This window comes from Brachionichthys hirsutus, unplaced genomic scaffold (genome assembly GCF_040956055.1).
Source record: "Brachionichthys hirsutus isolate HB-005 unplaced genomic scaffold, CSIRO-AGI_Bhir_v1 contig_296, whole genome shotgun sequence".
NCBI lineage: Eukaryota > Metazoa > Chordata > Actinopteri > Lophiiformes > Brachionichthyidae > Brachionichthys > Brachionichthys hirsutus.
In genome coordinates, this window is record NW_027180457.1 from 1 (window position 1) to 17,760 (window position 17,760).

At 45.0% G+C, this 17,760-nt stretch overlaps 1 protein-coding gene across 1 annotated transcript in view; it reads left to right on the forward strand.

The window, feature by feature from the left end:
* Window positions 1–4,167: 4,167 nt before the first annotated feature.
* klhdc8b (kelch domain containing 8B) overlaps window positions 4,168–17,760 on the forward strand; it is a 50,059-nt gene continuing 36,466 nt past the window's right edge. The window contains exon 1 of the mRNA XM_068758528.1: window positions 4,168–4,558. Coding sequence (XP_068614629.1) covers window positions 4,168–4,558 — 391 coding nt within the window. The remainder of the gene's footprint in view (window positions 4,559–17,760) is intronic.

Genomic DNA, 17,760 nt, shown 5'->3' on the forward strand with positions numbered 1-17,760 from the left:
GGGGGTTGCAGAGGGACGTTCGGTGAACGCCCCCCAGCACCAGGCCCCCCAGGTGCATGTACCCTATGTGTATATTTACAAATGTGTTGTGCTAAGGTGGTGAGTTAAGAGGCGCAGCACATGAGGCCCCAGCCAACCAGGCGGGGGGAGGAGGGAGCCCGACCATAGTCCCCAGCCTCACCCATCCCACCCACATGTGTCAGAGGGCCCAACCATGCACAGGGCCTGGATCGAGCGCCGCCCCCGACGCATCCCACCCATCCCCCATAATCAAGCCCCCAGGAAGGAGGGAGCCGCGAGGCCCCGGCGGGAGGCAGGATGCCGGAAGAGGAGATGCGGGGAGAGAGGGGAAGGGGGAGACCACGAGGGGAGAGGAAGGGAGGCGAAGGAGAGGGGAGAGGGGCAAGGGGGAGGCAGGACAGGAGACGAGACCAAGGAGAAGAGGGCGAGCAGGGGACGGGGAGGGTGGAGGAGAGAGGTCAGGGAGGAGGGAGGGGAGGTGAGGGGGCCATGGCCACGCCAGGTCACCAGCCGGACCCCGGCCGCTACTACCAGCAGAGGAGTGACAGACTGCGCCAGCTCAGTGCCATCCCAAACGCATAGGCCAGCACCCCCGCATGGCAGCCTAGCGGAACACCGGCGGCCGCCCGAGAAGCATGCGCCACCCAGGAGAGACCCGAGGAGCCGGGTTGCACATATCAAGCCACGGGGACAGCCCCTGAAGAGTTAGCCCAGCATGCCAACAGCCCCGGAGATCAACCATCCTTGTGTGAAGAACATTGAGGTGGAGACTGGAGCTGAAACATAGAAAGTTAGAATGGCTGGGCGGCGATGTATTTCTGAGATCCACTCGGTCCTGGATACAGAAAACAGAAACAAGCAGCATTACCATTTACATCGTTGTGGTGGCTTTCGCTAGCAGGCAGAATCAGGTTGTAATATTTATATTTAATGATTTAATAAAAGGAGACCAACTTTCTGTAAAATATTTCAAATGTTTTTTATTTATTTTTTTGGAAGCAGAGATTTTCTCCATTGATATGTGTTCTATGAGGAGATTCAACCAATGATTGATGTTTAAAGACTGTTTATTTTTCCAGTTAACGAGGATTGTTTTCTTGGCGATGGCGAGGGCTGCGAGTGTGGGGTGCGTATGTTTCTTAGAAATAACGATTTCTGCCAAGTCACCGAGTAGACAAGTGATCGGAGATAAAGGGAACGTACAATCTAAGATGGACGACAGTCTATGTGATACTGCGACCCAGAAATCCTGGACGGGTGAGCACAACCATAGGGCATGGAAATAAGTGTCAGCAGTATTTTGGGAGCATTGAGAGCAGATGTCAGATTCAGAAAAGCCCATTTTCTTCATCATATATTGAGTAATGTGTGTTCTATGAAGGATCTTATACTGGATGAGTTGAAGATTTCTGTGTTTTGTCATTTTAAATACATTTTCACAGATTTGTGTCCAAAAGTCATGATCTAAGGTTAGTGACAGATCCGTCTCCATCCATAGTTGATTGTGAGTCTTGTTTTCATCAATCTTTTTAAAATGACTTCAGCACGACAGTCTGCCGAGCCGTCGACCTCTTCCTTCCTGCTCAGGCCATTTTTGTCTGGCCCAGAAGCATGTTTAAAATCTGCCAATCTGCCATTTATTTTGTGCATTTCAACCCAAATAAACGCTTGTTTGGTAAAAACGTTATCAAATGACCGAAAGATTCTCCCCAAAAGCTGGAACAGTTTTTTTCCTGTGACAGTCCGGGAAACGGTGAAAGACATTTTCTCTGCGAGAACGGAACGGACTGCCGACTGTGCCACAGCACCTTGTAAAAAAAGAGTCACATGAAGGGTTCACACAATAATTATTGATTTCACTTCTGACGCATTATCAAGACTACATTTGAATAAAATAAAATAGCATTTGACCACTTCTGTTTCGAAATAGGTGAAAATATATTTTTTTGCTGTTCAGCTCCATTCTCTCCCGTTCTTCTAAGTCTCATTTACGAGCACCATCTCGGTGAATTGCACCCACTTTTGGCACAATGGAACTAACGGGGGGGGGGGGGGTTGGCACGGTGGCGCAGTGGGTAGCGTTGTTGCCTCACAGCCCAGGATTGATTCCTCTCTGTCCTGAGTTTGCGTGTTTTTGCCGTGTCTCTGTGGGTTCACTCTGGGTTTCCCAACCTTCCCCCACTACCAAAAATATGCAACTTAGTTGAATTGCTTCAGCTAAATTGTCCGTTGCTTTGCGTATGTGTGTGGATGATTTGTCTCTGTGTGGTCCTGTAATGTAACTGGTGGCTTGTCCAGGGGGTACCCCGCCCCTCGCTCAAAGACAGTTGGGACAGGCTCCACTAATACCCGCGAACCGGATTTCGGATAAGCAGTAATGAAGGTAAATGAATGAAAGAATGACTAATCATGTACTAATTAAGTGTTCCTTATCCCCCCCCCCCCCCCTCTTCTTGGGATGTTTCTTCTGCAACCCGAGCCGACCTGTTATGAATCTCTAACTGCTCCCTGAGATTTGTAAATGTGCTGTGGATTCTGTGTTGCCGCAGTTTGTTGATGTGCTCAGGTCAGCTGAATTATTCATGAAGTCTTCCTGATTCATTTGCATCGTGTGGAAGCACAAGCACCCTGGCCCGAAGAGTATTGAGTTATATTTGTGCATTGATTGAAGTACCGTATTTTCAGGACTGTCGAGCGCACCTCAATATAAGCCACACCCACTAAATATGTCAACTTGAACACCTTTTCATCCTTTTTTTCGCATGTTTGAAGCAGCTTCATTGGTCCGATGTGAAGAGGCTAAAATATATTGGCTGCATTTTTAGCCCGTAAAAAAACATAAATTAGCCGCATCGTTGTAAAAGCCGCAGGGATCAAAGCATGGGAAAAAAGTAGCGGCTAATAGTCCGGAAAATACGGAATGTGTCGGGTGCTTGGTCTGAAAATCCCCGCCCTGTCATTGGTTAGAATGAGGGAGTCCTTTGGCAGAATGAATATGCCAAGGCAGAAAGCGAAGAAAAAAACCTTCGGATTGTTGCGATGAAAGAAAATAATTGCAGCTACGTTGCGACTCTTTTACAAGCCTGTCTCCATTGTGCACTATTTGTCTGTGGATACACCTTAACATTCATGGACCGCCACCAATTTCACTCCATCTGCTCACTGATTAGTCCGTACAAACAAAAGGAAACGGCAGACATATATTGCATCATGTGGATTTTCCTTCCTCATCCTAGCTTTTGATTTATCCACCACTTCCTGATTTAATCCTTTGTTTTTCCTGCTTCCAGGGAATGCCCCACCCCGGGACCCTTGTGCTCTGCAAGGCAACCAGGAAGCTGCAAAGCCCACGTCTAAGAAGGCCCCAGGATATGGAGTACTTGTTCGAGGACGTCTCCGAGTCGATGCGCTCCTTTAACTTTCTCCTTTAAAGACTTAAAGACGATTGTTTTCACCATCACCAGGGAGCAATAAGACCTGCAATGCTCGAGCTGAGGCGGATTGGCAGCTTTGACTAAATGCCTTCTGGCTGATGATATGAAATCCTCTTCCCTGAAAAGCTTTCTTTGGGATTATCAGGGCACGACGGAACGTTGCTGGTCCTTTACTCTCCATTTCCAGGTTTTTGCTGCCTCCCTACTTTTTCTCTTTCTTCAATCCCTCCACGCTTGACTTTTGAGGGGTTTGCAGTATTAAGTATTGATCCCTGGGAAAGTTCTTTTTCTTTCCCCCCCCTCCCAATAAGATACTTAAGCCAAAATAACCTCCTGGCAAGATGTAGTGAAGGAGAGAAGAGGGCGAGAGAGAAAGGAATCGAAGGGCAGATGGCTTTCGTTGCTCGGAAACACCAACAGCCAGATGAATAAAACATTTAAGAGAGAAAGAATCGTGACGTCTGGCTGAAGAGTCTCTGCTCTCTTTCCTTTCTCTTCGCTCACTGGCATCCCTCTCCTCTTCTCGTTGCCTGTCCCTCTTTCAATTTCAGTATTTTCCTCTCTGGATACGGTGATTCAGAAACGAGCTTGTGCCTCGGCTTGTTAAACTTTTGCATGGCCCCTCACTTCTCCCCCTGGTCCTGCCCCCCTTCCCTTTCTCTTCCCTGGTGCTGTGTGTAATGGTGCGTCCCCTCCTATCTATCCTGGAGACATGCCTGTGCAGGAGATGGCGGTGAGTCCTGTTAAATCCCTGCACTGGGAGAAGTTCCCCCCCATGTCGCAGCGCCGTGTTTATTGTACTCCCGTCTACCATGAAGGCCTGCTCTATGTGCTGGGGGGCTGCAGCGATACTGGCATGCCCATGGACAGTGCTGAGGTCCTGGACGTAGAAAACCAGACGTGGAGCCAGCTGCCACCTCTGCACATAGCACGGGCGGGGGCTTCAGCGGTGGTGTTTGGGAGCAAGTTGATGGTGCTTGGTGGCATGAATCAGCAACAGACCCCGCTGGCCTCTGTGGAGATCTACCATCCGGATGAGGGCAAATGGGAGACGAGGGCCAGCCTCGGTCAGCCGTCTATGGGGGTCACCGCTGTGGAAAAAGGTAAGAAAGTCAGACACGTGTTTATCTTTGCTGTTCAGACCGAGTGTGTGGCGTCACTGTTCATAAAGTAGAACCGTGCTCTCCTATGAAGATATGGATGATTGGTTGTGATGACTGATGAGACCAAGGTAGGCAGGGCTGTTCCAGTCTGGCTTAGCTGGTGTTCAACACAACATCAACACAATAGATACAAGTATGATGTGAACAGGCACTAATCTCTGGTCTCGAGATCAAATCACTTTCTGTCATTATTTTCTAAAACATGTCTAATATTTGTAAAAGATAGATGGACGTAGTGAGGGAGGACATGGGAGTGGCTGGTGTTGGGGAGGACGATGCAAAGGACGGGGTGAAGTGGAGAACGTTGATTTGCTGTGTTGATCCCTCACAGGACAAGCCGAAAGTACAGTAGTAGTCTGATAATTGTGATTGTTGAGCATTTCTACTTCATCAATTCAGGAGTCCCCACTTATTTATATATATTTTTTTGTTTTTTATGAGGCATTAATTGACTAATGCGACTTTTTCTTTCATATTTTTCAACTCCTGTATTTTTCTACGTTGACTCATTTAATCGCGTTTGTGCTCGGGGTCCAGTGTTTTGCTTGCCGGAGCTGCTCTGCGTAGATGCAGTGGAGGTGCAACTAGCATGACTCTTGCTTTTGGTCCTCTCTCTTTCCCCAGCGTTGCTCCTGCGCACCGTCTGTACACACAGCGACGCACACGTTTCACCACAGATCCTCCTCTTTCAGTTTGGTCTCCAGTTTAGTGAAAATGTCCTCAGCTGTGCACGCTCCCTTCACCGGGGTGCAAAGCAGCATCTCTTTGTTTCCTTTCAAAAGCGTGTCTGACGGACACAAGGAGCTGAGCAGAATTTGACACGTCTGATCATAAAGAATATCTCCCCTTTCTCACTCTGCCAATCAGCTGACACGGGATGTCCTGAGCGATGTCTGTGATGCAGCGGGAGATAGTCCCGTTGGGCAGTGCCGCTGCTTCCAGCTCTAAGTGCCTGTGGAATATTTCTTATTTGCACCATTTATTTTGAAAAAAGTGTTTTACACTGAATGTGAACTTCAGCACTGGACAGCTCCATATGTAGCCGGCTACATAATATGGCACTCAGCCTTCACAAAACTGCCCATCATGGTCCTGAAAACAAAAGTGACAATAAGAGTATCTCTGAAAACTGGCAGCGCTCAAGAAAAAAGGCACAAAAATATGGCATAAAAATAGCATTAGCTCTTGTTTGCTTGACCAGAAAAGACAGTGTGTTCACTGAGCCAAGAAATGTTTGGATGCGTCACACTGATGCCCTCTGATGCCAGAGGTTGACCGTGTGCCCATTGGTCTGAAGACTGCTACTCTAGACTACCCCCGCCGCTCGCTCGCTCCCTCTCTCTCTCTCTCTCTGTCTCTCTCAGAGTCGGAGGATTGTGCCAGCATTGGTGTTACCTGGCAACAAGTGTGTGACTGCAGTGTTTGTTTTTAGACTCGTCAGAGGGATCAGTGGTAACGCTTTGCGAGCTACAGGTGTGTCACATCTCTTGTGAGCAACAGATGGAGAACTGAGTCAGTGTGTCGAGTATTTGTGTGTGTGTGTGTCGGTTTTTCTCTTCTTTGTCTCATTTTTGCAGAGATCCTTGTTCATAATTACCGACTGCAGTTTCATTTATCGTTTTCTTTCACATCATCTTTTGCCGCTCACTTCTTTTCCTTCTCTCATTCATCTGTTCATACCTCATTGTTTTTCATCTGGCCTTGCTCTGTCCATGCAGAGAGGTGACACAATGAGTCACCTATTATGAGCTGCTGCATCCTGCACCGTTGGAAGACCTCAAAGACTCTTTGGCAAACCTGACAGAACGTTGCAGTAATCTATTCTCAGTTTAATGAAAGCATGAATAACGATCTCAGCATCCTAAAATGAGTGGATATCATATTTCTGAGGTGAAAAAAAGGCCACTCTGGTCACCGTCCTTTATTTTATCACTACTCTGTCATTAGAATGAATTAAACCATCACCTACGGACTGTGACTACAGGGACGACGAAGACATGGTGGGAGGGAGAGAGGAGGAGCCTGGTCGTCAGCAGGGTGTTCAAGCAGCAGGTCGAGTGGCTCTATTTTCATCTAATGAGCATGAGTCATGAGTGGCCCCACAGAAATGACATTTTTTACATGTAGGGTTCTTCAGCTGCCTCATGGCGTATTTTGTGAGTCACACTTTATTTGAATCCTTTTTTTAAATAGATGCATTTTCTTTATCATCAAGGTTCTCCTGTTAGAACATAATCAATGGAGCAGTTGAGAGGCTTTGGAGACTGCAATTGTGTTTGTATGTTTGAGGATTGCAATTCGCCTTGTCTTGCCTGATTTATGGTTGCACATTAATATTTTGCTTTTCTGGATATTTTGGTTTTAATATATTTATTAAGCTATTTTCCACACAGAGATCAGGCATTCGTGATGAATTCAAGACCCTCCTGCCACCTTTGTTTAACGTGAACATTGAATAGGTGGTATGATGCTGCTTCAGTGTGTGATGACAACAGCAGGTGGTCATTCCACAATGAAAAAGAAAAGCGTGACAGGCTTATATGCGGTTTGTAATGAAATAACGTGACGGCGACAATGATCTCCGTCCCATCAGTTGAGCTCATCGTCTTCCTTGAGCTTTATCTCCACAATTTCTAGACATTTTTAGTGATCTCCTCCTTTCAATTAGCTGCTAACTGCTAGTCTTTATTTTTTGTTTTAATAGAATAGAATGGACTTTATTATCATTGCACAATGTACAATGAAATTTCACTGCGACAGCCCTAAATTCAAAGAAGCCGCTCAATGCACATTCACACACACACACACACACACACACACACACACACACACACACTCATACATTGGTATATATTGGTATATATTGGTCTTAATCTAGCACTGGAATTTAACCTTTGTAAATTTAGTCACCTTCATGGTAGATAATGGGGAGTGTTTATTTAATACAAACATTAACAGTCAAGAGAGGTTGCCCAAATCCTTTTTCTTACGCTGGTCATTTTTCACTGAAGCTCAGGCAGATGCATGTAGAGCAAGGTTGTCAAACTCATTTTATCAGAGGGCCACATTAGCATTATGTTTGCCCTCCAAAGCCGTAACGCAGTAAAAATGTCATTTAATTTAAAATAAATGTAACTACTCCTTAACATGCTGTTAAATAATTATTAATTTTTTATTTAACTCTTTAGCTGCCACAGTAATTACAATAAAATATTCAGTTTTGATACCACTTTTTTAAAAGGTTGTAACTTAAAAATTGTTAGAGATAAAGACATACTGTAAATGAGAAAAATCACAAGTATGAACCAAAGTTTGTGATGGGAATAAATGAACACATCTAATAATGTGGAAAAGTTCCATTCAAATGCAATCATCACGCAGGAACAAAGATAATCGATACAAAATCAAAGCAAAACCAATGTATGTAGCCCATATGTCCATCTGTAGCCGACTACCTATGGAGCTGTCCAGTGCTGATCCTGAGCGCCATTACTGAATTTTTCCGTTTGATCGGTTCACTACTTAAGTTACAAACACTGCATATTCAATTGTATAGTTGTAAAAATATATGGATAGATTATTGCTGTTATTGTAACATAAATCATTTCAATTGATCAGTTTAAGAAAACCACACTACTCCATCGATCAATAATCAAACTTATTCAAGTAAATAATATTAAATAATAAATAAAGAAAAATATCATCCAACACAAGTTATGGCATTAACTTTGTTCAAAACTCTTTTGTCACAGTTGAGAGGGGCAGAACTGCAGAACAACCAACACATGTGGGCTGTTAAGAACATGTGTGACAGATGCAGCATTTTACAAAAACACATGTCTGCATACAGCTCTCGGGGGCCACAAAAAATGACTTGGAGGGCCACATTTGGGCCCCGGGCGTTGAGTTTGACACATGTGATGTAGAGCATGCTGCGTTTGATCAATGGAAGTGTAACTATTATTCTGCCCGTCTACACATTCATTCAACGGGAGTAAACTCACAGTGGAGGGAGATAAAACTGCAAAAACACCTTGTTGAGGGAAAACCGCTCCTCTGACTGATGCACTTGAAAGTATTGTGATGACCTGATGAGAGGAAACGAGTGTCATCATGATTAAACCTGGATCACCTTCTCTGCGTCACTCTGACCCAACAGCTCTTTAAATCTGGACGTTCAGCATATTGGCCCAAAGAGTGTGGTGCGCATGAAGGATGATGCTCTCCACTTACCATGAACGCCGGTGGCGGTGCCTCATCCTCTTAGTGAAAGCTCTTTACCAGGAGAAGGACACCCAATGTGGCTTTTATTTTTTTATTTTTTTTAAAGGTGAATACTGGAGAGAACTTTTACAAAAGAGGAACCAGCTTATTAAATGTAGAAAAGCTGACAATAGATAAAAATAAAATAAGAAACAAGACAATTGTTTCTTGTTCTGGATGAGAAACCTTCTGCGTTCACAAGGAACGGAAGAAATCAGGAACTGCATGTGTTCAAACTTGAATGAGAGAAATAAGAAGCTAAAAAGAGCCACAGACATCAGATACATTTTGACAGTTTGCTTTGATGCTAGTTTGATACATGCATGAAATTCATAATGATGTACTGAATTGTAATAAAGCATTTATGTCCAGGCAGGACGCGACTTGCAGAATCTGAATAATGGCCGACATAAGAAGCCCAGACATCAGCTGACTGTAGGAATACATCAGTTGGAGTAGCTGCTGTTCTTCATGCTGTGTAATAGTGCAGCCAGTGTTGGCTTCTACTTTCACATTTCAGAATCTGTCTTGCTGTCTGTCGGATTCATTTTATGGTTGACATGTTTAAAATGACCTCATTATGAACGGAGCTTTACAGTTGCCATTCTTATTTTCCAGACTAAAGGTCCGTTTGCATCGTGCTTGATTTCTAAGGTGATTTATTTGTTCCAAAAAAAGGTCACTGAATGAATACGGTGATACTTTAATCAATTAATTAATTGCATAGAGTTGTCAGAAACAGCACACTGAAAGGTTGGTTTGGCCTTGGGTCGATTCCACCTGGAGCCTTTCTGTGAGGAGTTCACATGTTCTCCTCGTGTCTGCGTGGGTTCTCCCTAGGTTCTCCAGCTTCCTCCCACCACCAGAAATATGCAACGTAGATATATTGGTCACTCAGAACTACCTAATGTTCTGTAGGTAGGATTGTGAGTGTGAATGGGTGTCTGTCTTTCTGCAATGAATTGGCGACCAGGGTGTACCCCGCATCTCGCCCGTAGTCAACTGGGATAGGCTTCTGCGAAACCGGATTCAGAGAAGCGGCTGAACTGCTTCATTGCGACATGAAGCAGTGCAGACGACAGCTGGTTAGAGTGCACTCGATGGTGCCTCTGTCGAAGCTGTGCATTATGGGGGCTGCAGCTCAGGCTCTAAGTAGAGGCGCTGATGAGCTTTCTTGACCATTGCTGTGGTGTTGGTGGTCCAGGAGAGGTCCTCAGTGATCTCACTCTCACTCTCCCGACAGCAGCACCGTTGATGGTGAGAGGATCATGCCGAGTGTGTGCTCTCCTGAAGCCCACAACAATCTTCTTCTTCTCTTCTCAACGTTCAGAGAGAGATTGTTGTCATGCGTGCACCATATTGCCAGACGGCTCATCTCACTCCTGTAGTTTGTCTCATCACCGTTACTGATGAGACCCACCACAGTTGTGTGGTGCAGTGCAGGTGTGCCTCAAAGCGAGCGAAGAAGGCATTCAGCTCATTCAGCAGAAATGTGGGGCTCTCACAGGTCTGTGGTGGGGGGTTGTAGTCTGTGATGGTCTGAATCCCCCCGCCACAGGCTCCATGTTGCTCCTGCTGTCACTGAAGCGATGAGCTATCCTCCTGGAGGAACTGCCTCTTATCCTCTCTGATGCCGTGGGGCAAGTTGGCCCTTGCTGTTCCCAGGCGCACCATGTCGCCTGCTGTGAAGGCGGCATTCTTAGCCTTCTAGATACCTCCCTCGTGAGCCAAGGCTTCTGATTGGTCCAAACAGTGATGGTCTTGTGGACTGTTACGTCATCAACGCATTTGGTGATGTAGGCAGTGACAGCATCTGAGTGCTCTTGGAGGTCTGTGGTGTTACTGTAGGTGGCAGTCTCCTTAAACACATTCCAGTCTGTGGCTGAAGTACCTCCACAGACCCTTCCAGCCAGACTCGTACCTGCTTTCGGACTGGTTTGGTGATTTTAGCCAGTGGTCTGTTTGCTCGCATTAGCATGACAGTGATTGGTCAGAGGCACCAAGGTGAGGGAGTGGAAGAGCCTTTGTAAGCTCCTCTCTGGGTGGTGCAGACTGGTCCAGTTTCCATGCGTTGGGAAGTCTATGTGTTGGTGAAGTTTGGGAAACACAGTTTTTGGGTCTACTACTACTGTACTTTTGGCTTGTCCCATCAGGGGGCAAATCAACGTCCTCCACTTCACCCTGTCCTTTGCATCGTCCTCCCCAACACCAGCCACTCTCATGTCCTCCCTCACTACGTCCATGTATCTTCTCCTGGGTCGTCCTCTAGCCCTGTTCCCTGGCAGCTCCATCATCAGCATCCTTCTACCGATCTAGTCCCCGTCTCTCCTCTGGACATGTCCAAACCATCGGAGTCTGGTCTATCTGACCTTGTCTCCAAAACGTCTAACCTTCACTGTCCCTCTTATTGTCTCATATATAATCCTATCCAACCTGGTCACTCCCAAGGAGAACCTCAGCATCTTCATTGCCTCCACTTCTAGCTCCGCCTCCTGTCTTTTTCTCAGAGCCACCGTCTCTAAGCCGTCCATCATGGCTGTCCTCACCACTGTCTCTAAGCCATCCATCATGGCTGTCCTCACCACTGTCTCTAAGCCATCCATCATGGCTGTCCTCACCACTGTCTCTAAGCCGTCCATCATGGCTGTCCTCACCACTGTCTTGCAGACCTTTCCTTTCATCCTCGTTGACACTCTCCTATCACAGAGCACACCTGATACTTTCCTCCACCCGTTCCAGCCTGCCTGCACACAATTCTTCACCTCCTTTCCACATTCTCCACCACTCTGCACTGTTGACCCGAGGTACTTGAAGTCCTCTACCTTCATCACATCTCGGGTCTGCATTGGCCTGCATGGTTGAAATCCCCAGCCAGGATAAGAAAAGCATCCGGGTGGGCTGTCTGCCGCTCATTGATGTGGCGATTCAGTTCATTCACTTCCTCACTACTGTTGTTGCTATTGGAAGTCGGAGGGATGTAAACAGCAACAGGAAGGACGGCTGTAAACTCCATTGAGAGACAGAATGGTTGACACTTAATGACCAAAGGTTCCACTAAGAGTGAGCGGTGTCTGCAGGCCATAGTAGCGTCACGACACCCCACATCGAGGGAGGTGGACAGATTGATGGAGGAGCTGGAGAATGAAGTCTAACACTGAGGTCAGACGTGGAGGGAAGTCGGCATTAATGTCCAGTTAGTCACTGACCCTCAAGCAATCCTTGACCCAATAGTTGCTTGCATGTAAAGTTAGATTAATGTGCTCCGTTGTTGATGCACCAATAGATACTATGAGGGAGGGCAGCCAGGCTGTGGGTTGGACACATGCAGATGCACACACCTCTACATCGGTCGCTTGGCTTCCGCCGTCACAGTCATTTATTTCATGTTTTATTTCACCTTTTTCCTCTTTTACAGGAAGACTTAATGTGCAGCCCTTTGTATTTATTGCTGGGCTCTTTTTTGACACTATCTTATAAAAACTTTAATTACTGTTAAATACTGGCTTTCACTTCTGTTCCCTTCCTCACTGCTAGCTTCCGGAATGTTGCTGTTTCGTTGTGGGTTTTTTGGTTTTTCTTTTGGTAATTGGATTAAACCAATGAGTCTCGACACAATGAAAAGCAATGATTTGCCCACTTTAATTAATGCTTGTAAAGCCAAAGTCTCTTCTTTCCAGTTTAATTATCTGAAGGAGTTCCTCTCTGTTACACATCTGAATTCAGGTCACATCACTTCTTCTTCTTCTTCTTCTTCTTCTTCTATTCCTTGTTTTCTTTCTAATTATCTCCAGTCGTTAAACATTCAAACTTTTATTATTGTTCAGACCCTGCTGCCTCTGGCACTTGCACCTAATGGTTAATAATAGTGGGGGAGATAATAGAAAATTAATGTCTTGAACCTGTCTGAGGAGTCTCATTATTGCTCGCAGCAGGACAGAGGATAAATAAAACTGCTTGTATTAGGAAGGATGAGCTCTGGTCCCAGAATGAACCCTAATTTCATATCCCCCTATTCGAGGTGTCCACATCAACAGGGTAGGACAAGAGCAATGACAACAGCAGGCTGACCTTTTCTTTGACCTCTGCGTAAAAGTTAAAGTTCTGGGAACGGAAGAGAGAAATTAGACGTGGTCAGAATAAAAGTTGAATGTTTCACTCTTTGTAATGGATGACCTCGAACAAAACACATGCACTGTGTTTAGATTTAAGTCCTGATCAATTGTGCAAATTAAAGCTAAAAAAGACATACTTTAAATCATTCCAAATGTACATGCATAAATGTTAAAGAAAGAAAAGTGCATTGCTTTATTCAGCACAACGGTGCCGGCACCGCAGACAAAACCAATACTTTCATTGCTTAGTCAATTTATTCATCCATCCATCTTCTTGTTGATGAGATTACCTCAATCTTTTCATCTACAGCTGCTTTATCCGCCTTGCGGGTCACAGGCCTATCTCAGTTGACCACGGGTCAGTATGGGTGCCGCCCATACGTGTCGCCGGTGCATCGCGGGGCCACACGTAGACAGGCAGCTTCTTAGGCACACACTCACACCTGCAGACAATTCAGAGTGATCCATTCACCCAAATTGCATGTTCTGGGAGGCGGGAAGATGCTGGATAATCCAGAGAAAACCCACGCAGACACGGGGAGAACAGACACATTCTGTACAGATAGGAATCGAACCCAGAACCTTCTTGCTGCCGCTCAATTTATTAGGAGAGGGAAAAGCTCAGGATAAACTGCTGGCTAAATAGGAATATGGAATTTATTATTAAGCATCCTCCCAGCGTTAACAACTCTACCAACAGCTATTTTTTTGTTTATTACTGTGCTCAATGATTCTGGATATTACGGATCCCCTTAGGGGATATCAGATCCCGAGTTTAACTAACTCGGGATCCCGACAAACTAGGTCAGGATTCTGAGTAAGTTTCTCAGGATTTTTTTTTTCCTTCTCCTCCTAAGGGGAGGAAATGACCAGTTTGTTGTATAGTTTATGCAGGTGTAAATTTAAATTAATCTTACAGGACAGGTTATCATAGAAAGACAGATGCATTCATTATTTATAGTCAACCTGGACTTCATTGGGCAGTCATACAGTAGAAATGGATGAAGGGGTGGTTGGGAATGCTGTACGTAAAACAAAAGCAGGACAGTAATAACTTCCACATCAGAACATTTACATTCTAATGTGTGCATGAGTCCGGTCCTTTCTCATGCTGTTTTGTTTCTACACTCTGAACAGAGGATCAGATCGATACCGTAGCTCTGGTGCTGAGACTAGAGGCTCCTCCAGCTGTTCCAGCTGCAGTGTGGTTGATGTACGTACTTGACGATACATGTGCATAACAATCATGCATCAGACGTTCCAGAGAATTACTCTGTCTTACGTAATGTTTCGCAATCCATGAAGCCCTTGAGGGATTTAGCTGAGCAACGCTCATCCCAACCTCCACAAATAAGTGACTCATGAAAACACACTATTTATAGCAGCCCAGTGGGAAGCTCGCAGGACCGTGATGCCTTGTTATTCCCTTGAATGTCAAGATTTGAGAACACAGCAAGCCATCAGCTGTCATTTCAGTTGGACAGGCTCCTCAGGTAGCTTCACACTTTATTACAGAGGCAGTGCATCTCATATAAACAGTTCTGTCATGTCAAAGTAATTCAGATAGGTGGAGCATGCTTTCTGCCTCACTGTGATGTAATGCAGGCTCATGGGTAGCAGGGTCCTTCATTAATTCCTCAAAATAATAATTCCATCTTCCTACACACTACTGGCCTCTGTCAACACCTTCCCGTCTCTACCCTTCATCGCTCTAACATGCTGAACATCCTTCCCCTCTCTGTCTGTCCTGCCAGCCTGTACAGATCCTTCTCTCCCTGGCATACAGGTCATCTGTTTGACCTTTGCCACCTCTACTTTTGCCTTGCATCTCATCTACCTGTCCTCCTGTTTAGGTTTCCTCCAGCAGCTGATCCCACTAATGAGCTCCTTCTCTCAAATTGAAGGATGTTCTAATAATTAAAATCACCTGCTTTAGTAATGGGATAGAAGGAAAACCTCCAGCGTCTTGGCCCTTCGTGGAACAGTTTGAGAACTTTGTATAATAGTATCTGTCTCTTTTTTCTCTGCAGAACATTTGTGATATAGGCTGAAGACTGTCCACTACATAATTGGTGGATGGTGCGGTTTCCTTGGATGGATAAACAAATACTTTCAAAGCAAGTCCTGGCCCGTGTCCCTGTGTGGGAACAACAAAAGTATTTTTTTTACTGCATAACCATGTAGCATAGCGCTGTAGTTTTGCATTTTATTATCTGTTATTATTTTCTGTTTCATGTTGCACGATTGCACCGAGGAACATTCCTAGCTTGTGAATCCTTTGACCGACAACGGCGACGACATCGATTCTGATTCTGAGAGTCTCATAACAACCAATAGAAAATCATTCTGTTATCATCACTAATGATGTGTCGGGCTGTTGCAAATAAATGAAGGCAATGCAACTCTGGAGTATTTTGCTTGGCAGTAGTCTTGTTAAGTACGAATTACCGGTATGTCAAATGCAGATGTGGTGCACTGGGGCTCAGCGAGCGGTCAAATCAAATCAGTTGTTTCAGATCATAAGGCCATGAAAAATAACGCAGACAGTTAAGGCATACAGAGATGCTGAACGGCTAACGCACAGAGGACCTGATGACTGGGGTCAGGTCATCTCCCCACCCAGGTTAGCGTGGGCAGCTTAGTGTGCAATGCAAGTGCTGTCGCCCAATATGGGGGCGCCTGCAGCCCAAATACCTGCCCAATTCCAGACGGCTCTGAATTAGGGAGAGGCATGTGGCTGTAAACAGAACTGGGGCAGACAGATGTGTCTGCACAATCCAGAAAGATGTTGGGTTGTTGATTTTGGACTCGACATTGTGTACATTATTGGATGTGGGATGCAGCTGGAGAATCTGGGCGGAACCCACACAGACAAGCGGAGAACATGCAAAGAATCCAGGACCTTCTGGCCGTCCCCACGACATCCACTACTAGGCATTGTTTCCTTACAAGCCGATGACCAGATGTGCAGATTGAGGTCATCAACGCCAGAAAGTCCACTTTGCAATACTCAGTAGCGTCATACGTGATGTTGGAAGAAGCTTAACAGTCTTTCTTCTTTTTTAAAAGTGAAATGAACTTAATTCATTAATTATTTCAAGAAACATTTCCATCTCACCTGCAAGACGAAACATGTCGGGTTATTAAGATTTTTAAAATTGTTACAATACAATTGTTTTTAAAAGCTCAGTCACATTTATTTTAAATATCACCCAAATCGGTTGCTTTGTATTTATTTATTCAAATTCCATTGTTTGCATTTATTAAAAATAAAAGCATTTCATGTAATTATTTTCTGCTTTTTTGTACCGAACATTACCCTCAAGAAACTGAATCGAAATTACATTTTAGTGTACCGATACACCCCTAATAATATAGCGTGTCCCGGCTTTTCCAATGGTTTTTAAATGGAACATATTTTTGACTGCTCAGTGAAAGCTGTGGGAGTCGGAAACCCTCTTGTTGTCTAGTTGCACATGCAGTTCCTCTCCGTGGGAACGTCACTTTGTTTTCCCGTTGTCCTGCTTTCTCACAGACTTTGCCCAGGAGCTGCTCCCCTGAAATGAGGCTGTGGGTAATCCCTGCACAACATCCCGACTGTACTTCATTAACTGAAGCATCTTGGATGAGAGGTGAAACGTCATCAGCCAAACTTAAGCAAGTCCAGCCGATTCTTCGTTGTGGCTCTTTGTCAGGTTCTGTTGTCTTGCGTTAAGGACTGAAATGTATCAGCATTTACTGTAACAAGCAAAGTTTTATGTCTTGCTGTGATATTTGAAATGTTGCTGAAATAAAAGTATCCGGAGAATCCTCACATAAAAGTAAATCCAGTAATGAAGCAGCTGGATTGGTCGTTATGCGCTGCTGATTGCTTTTTGATAATTGTGGAAAAAGTTTCCAACATGCTGACTTCAATTGCTTTTTAAAAATGTAGCACGGCAAAACTGGAAGTAAATCTTGCAGCTCCGCCGGCTGTCTGCGAGCCCCCCCAGGGGGACTGTGATGCTCGCGTTAGAGAACCGTTGAATCTGATGACGAGGGGGGTGGAGGTGACGTTGTCGAGGTAAATAAGTCATAGAACCGGAGAAAGCATCAGCAGCACTGTTTGATCATACGGTAGAAAGGAAAATGTTTACCTCGTGGGTTGAAAAAGGCAAAAACTGAAGGTCCTTAATGATTTCTCTGACTTGACTTTTTGACTGGCCGTGCAGGGCGGCGTCAGTCATTATGCTGCACCTGCACATGCCATAAAGGTCACTTCTTTGAAATGATATCGGTAAATGTGGTAAATCTGTCTTATGCTGGATGATGGATAAGTCTTTCTTTATTTTACACGACTGTAAATAAAGAAAGACTTATCTATCATCCAGCGTGACACAGAAATAGCGATATACGTGTCAGCCTCCTTTCAGAGAAGGCCTGGTTACACCAGATCATTAGGTTGATTTCTGCATGTCAAAGCTGGAACGTAGAGCTGCTAAAAGAAATCTCGTTATACCTCTGTGGCACTACAGAGTTTCGTTGTTTTTTTTTAACTGGGGCTTAGATTGCTACGTGTATTTGTTAGATGCCACATTTACCGATATAATTTGAAAGAAGTGACGTTCATGGCATGTTGCAGGTGCAGCATAATGGAAGGAGTAAAATCTACCATGACGTCAATAAACCCTTAACATGCTCCCAAGTGTTTAATAGGAAGTCAAATCCATCAATGATTAAACCACCATGGATGAGGAGCGTAGTGGAGTGTGTCTTCAGACATCAGTC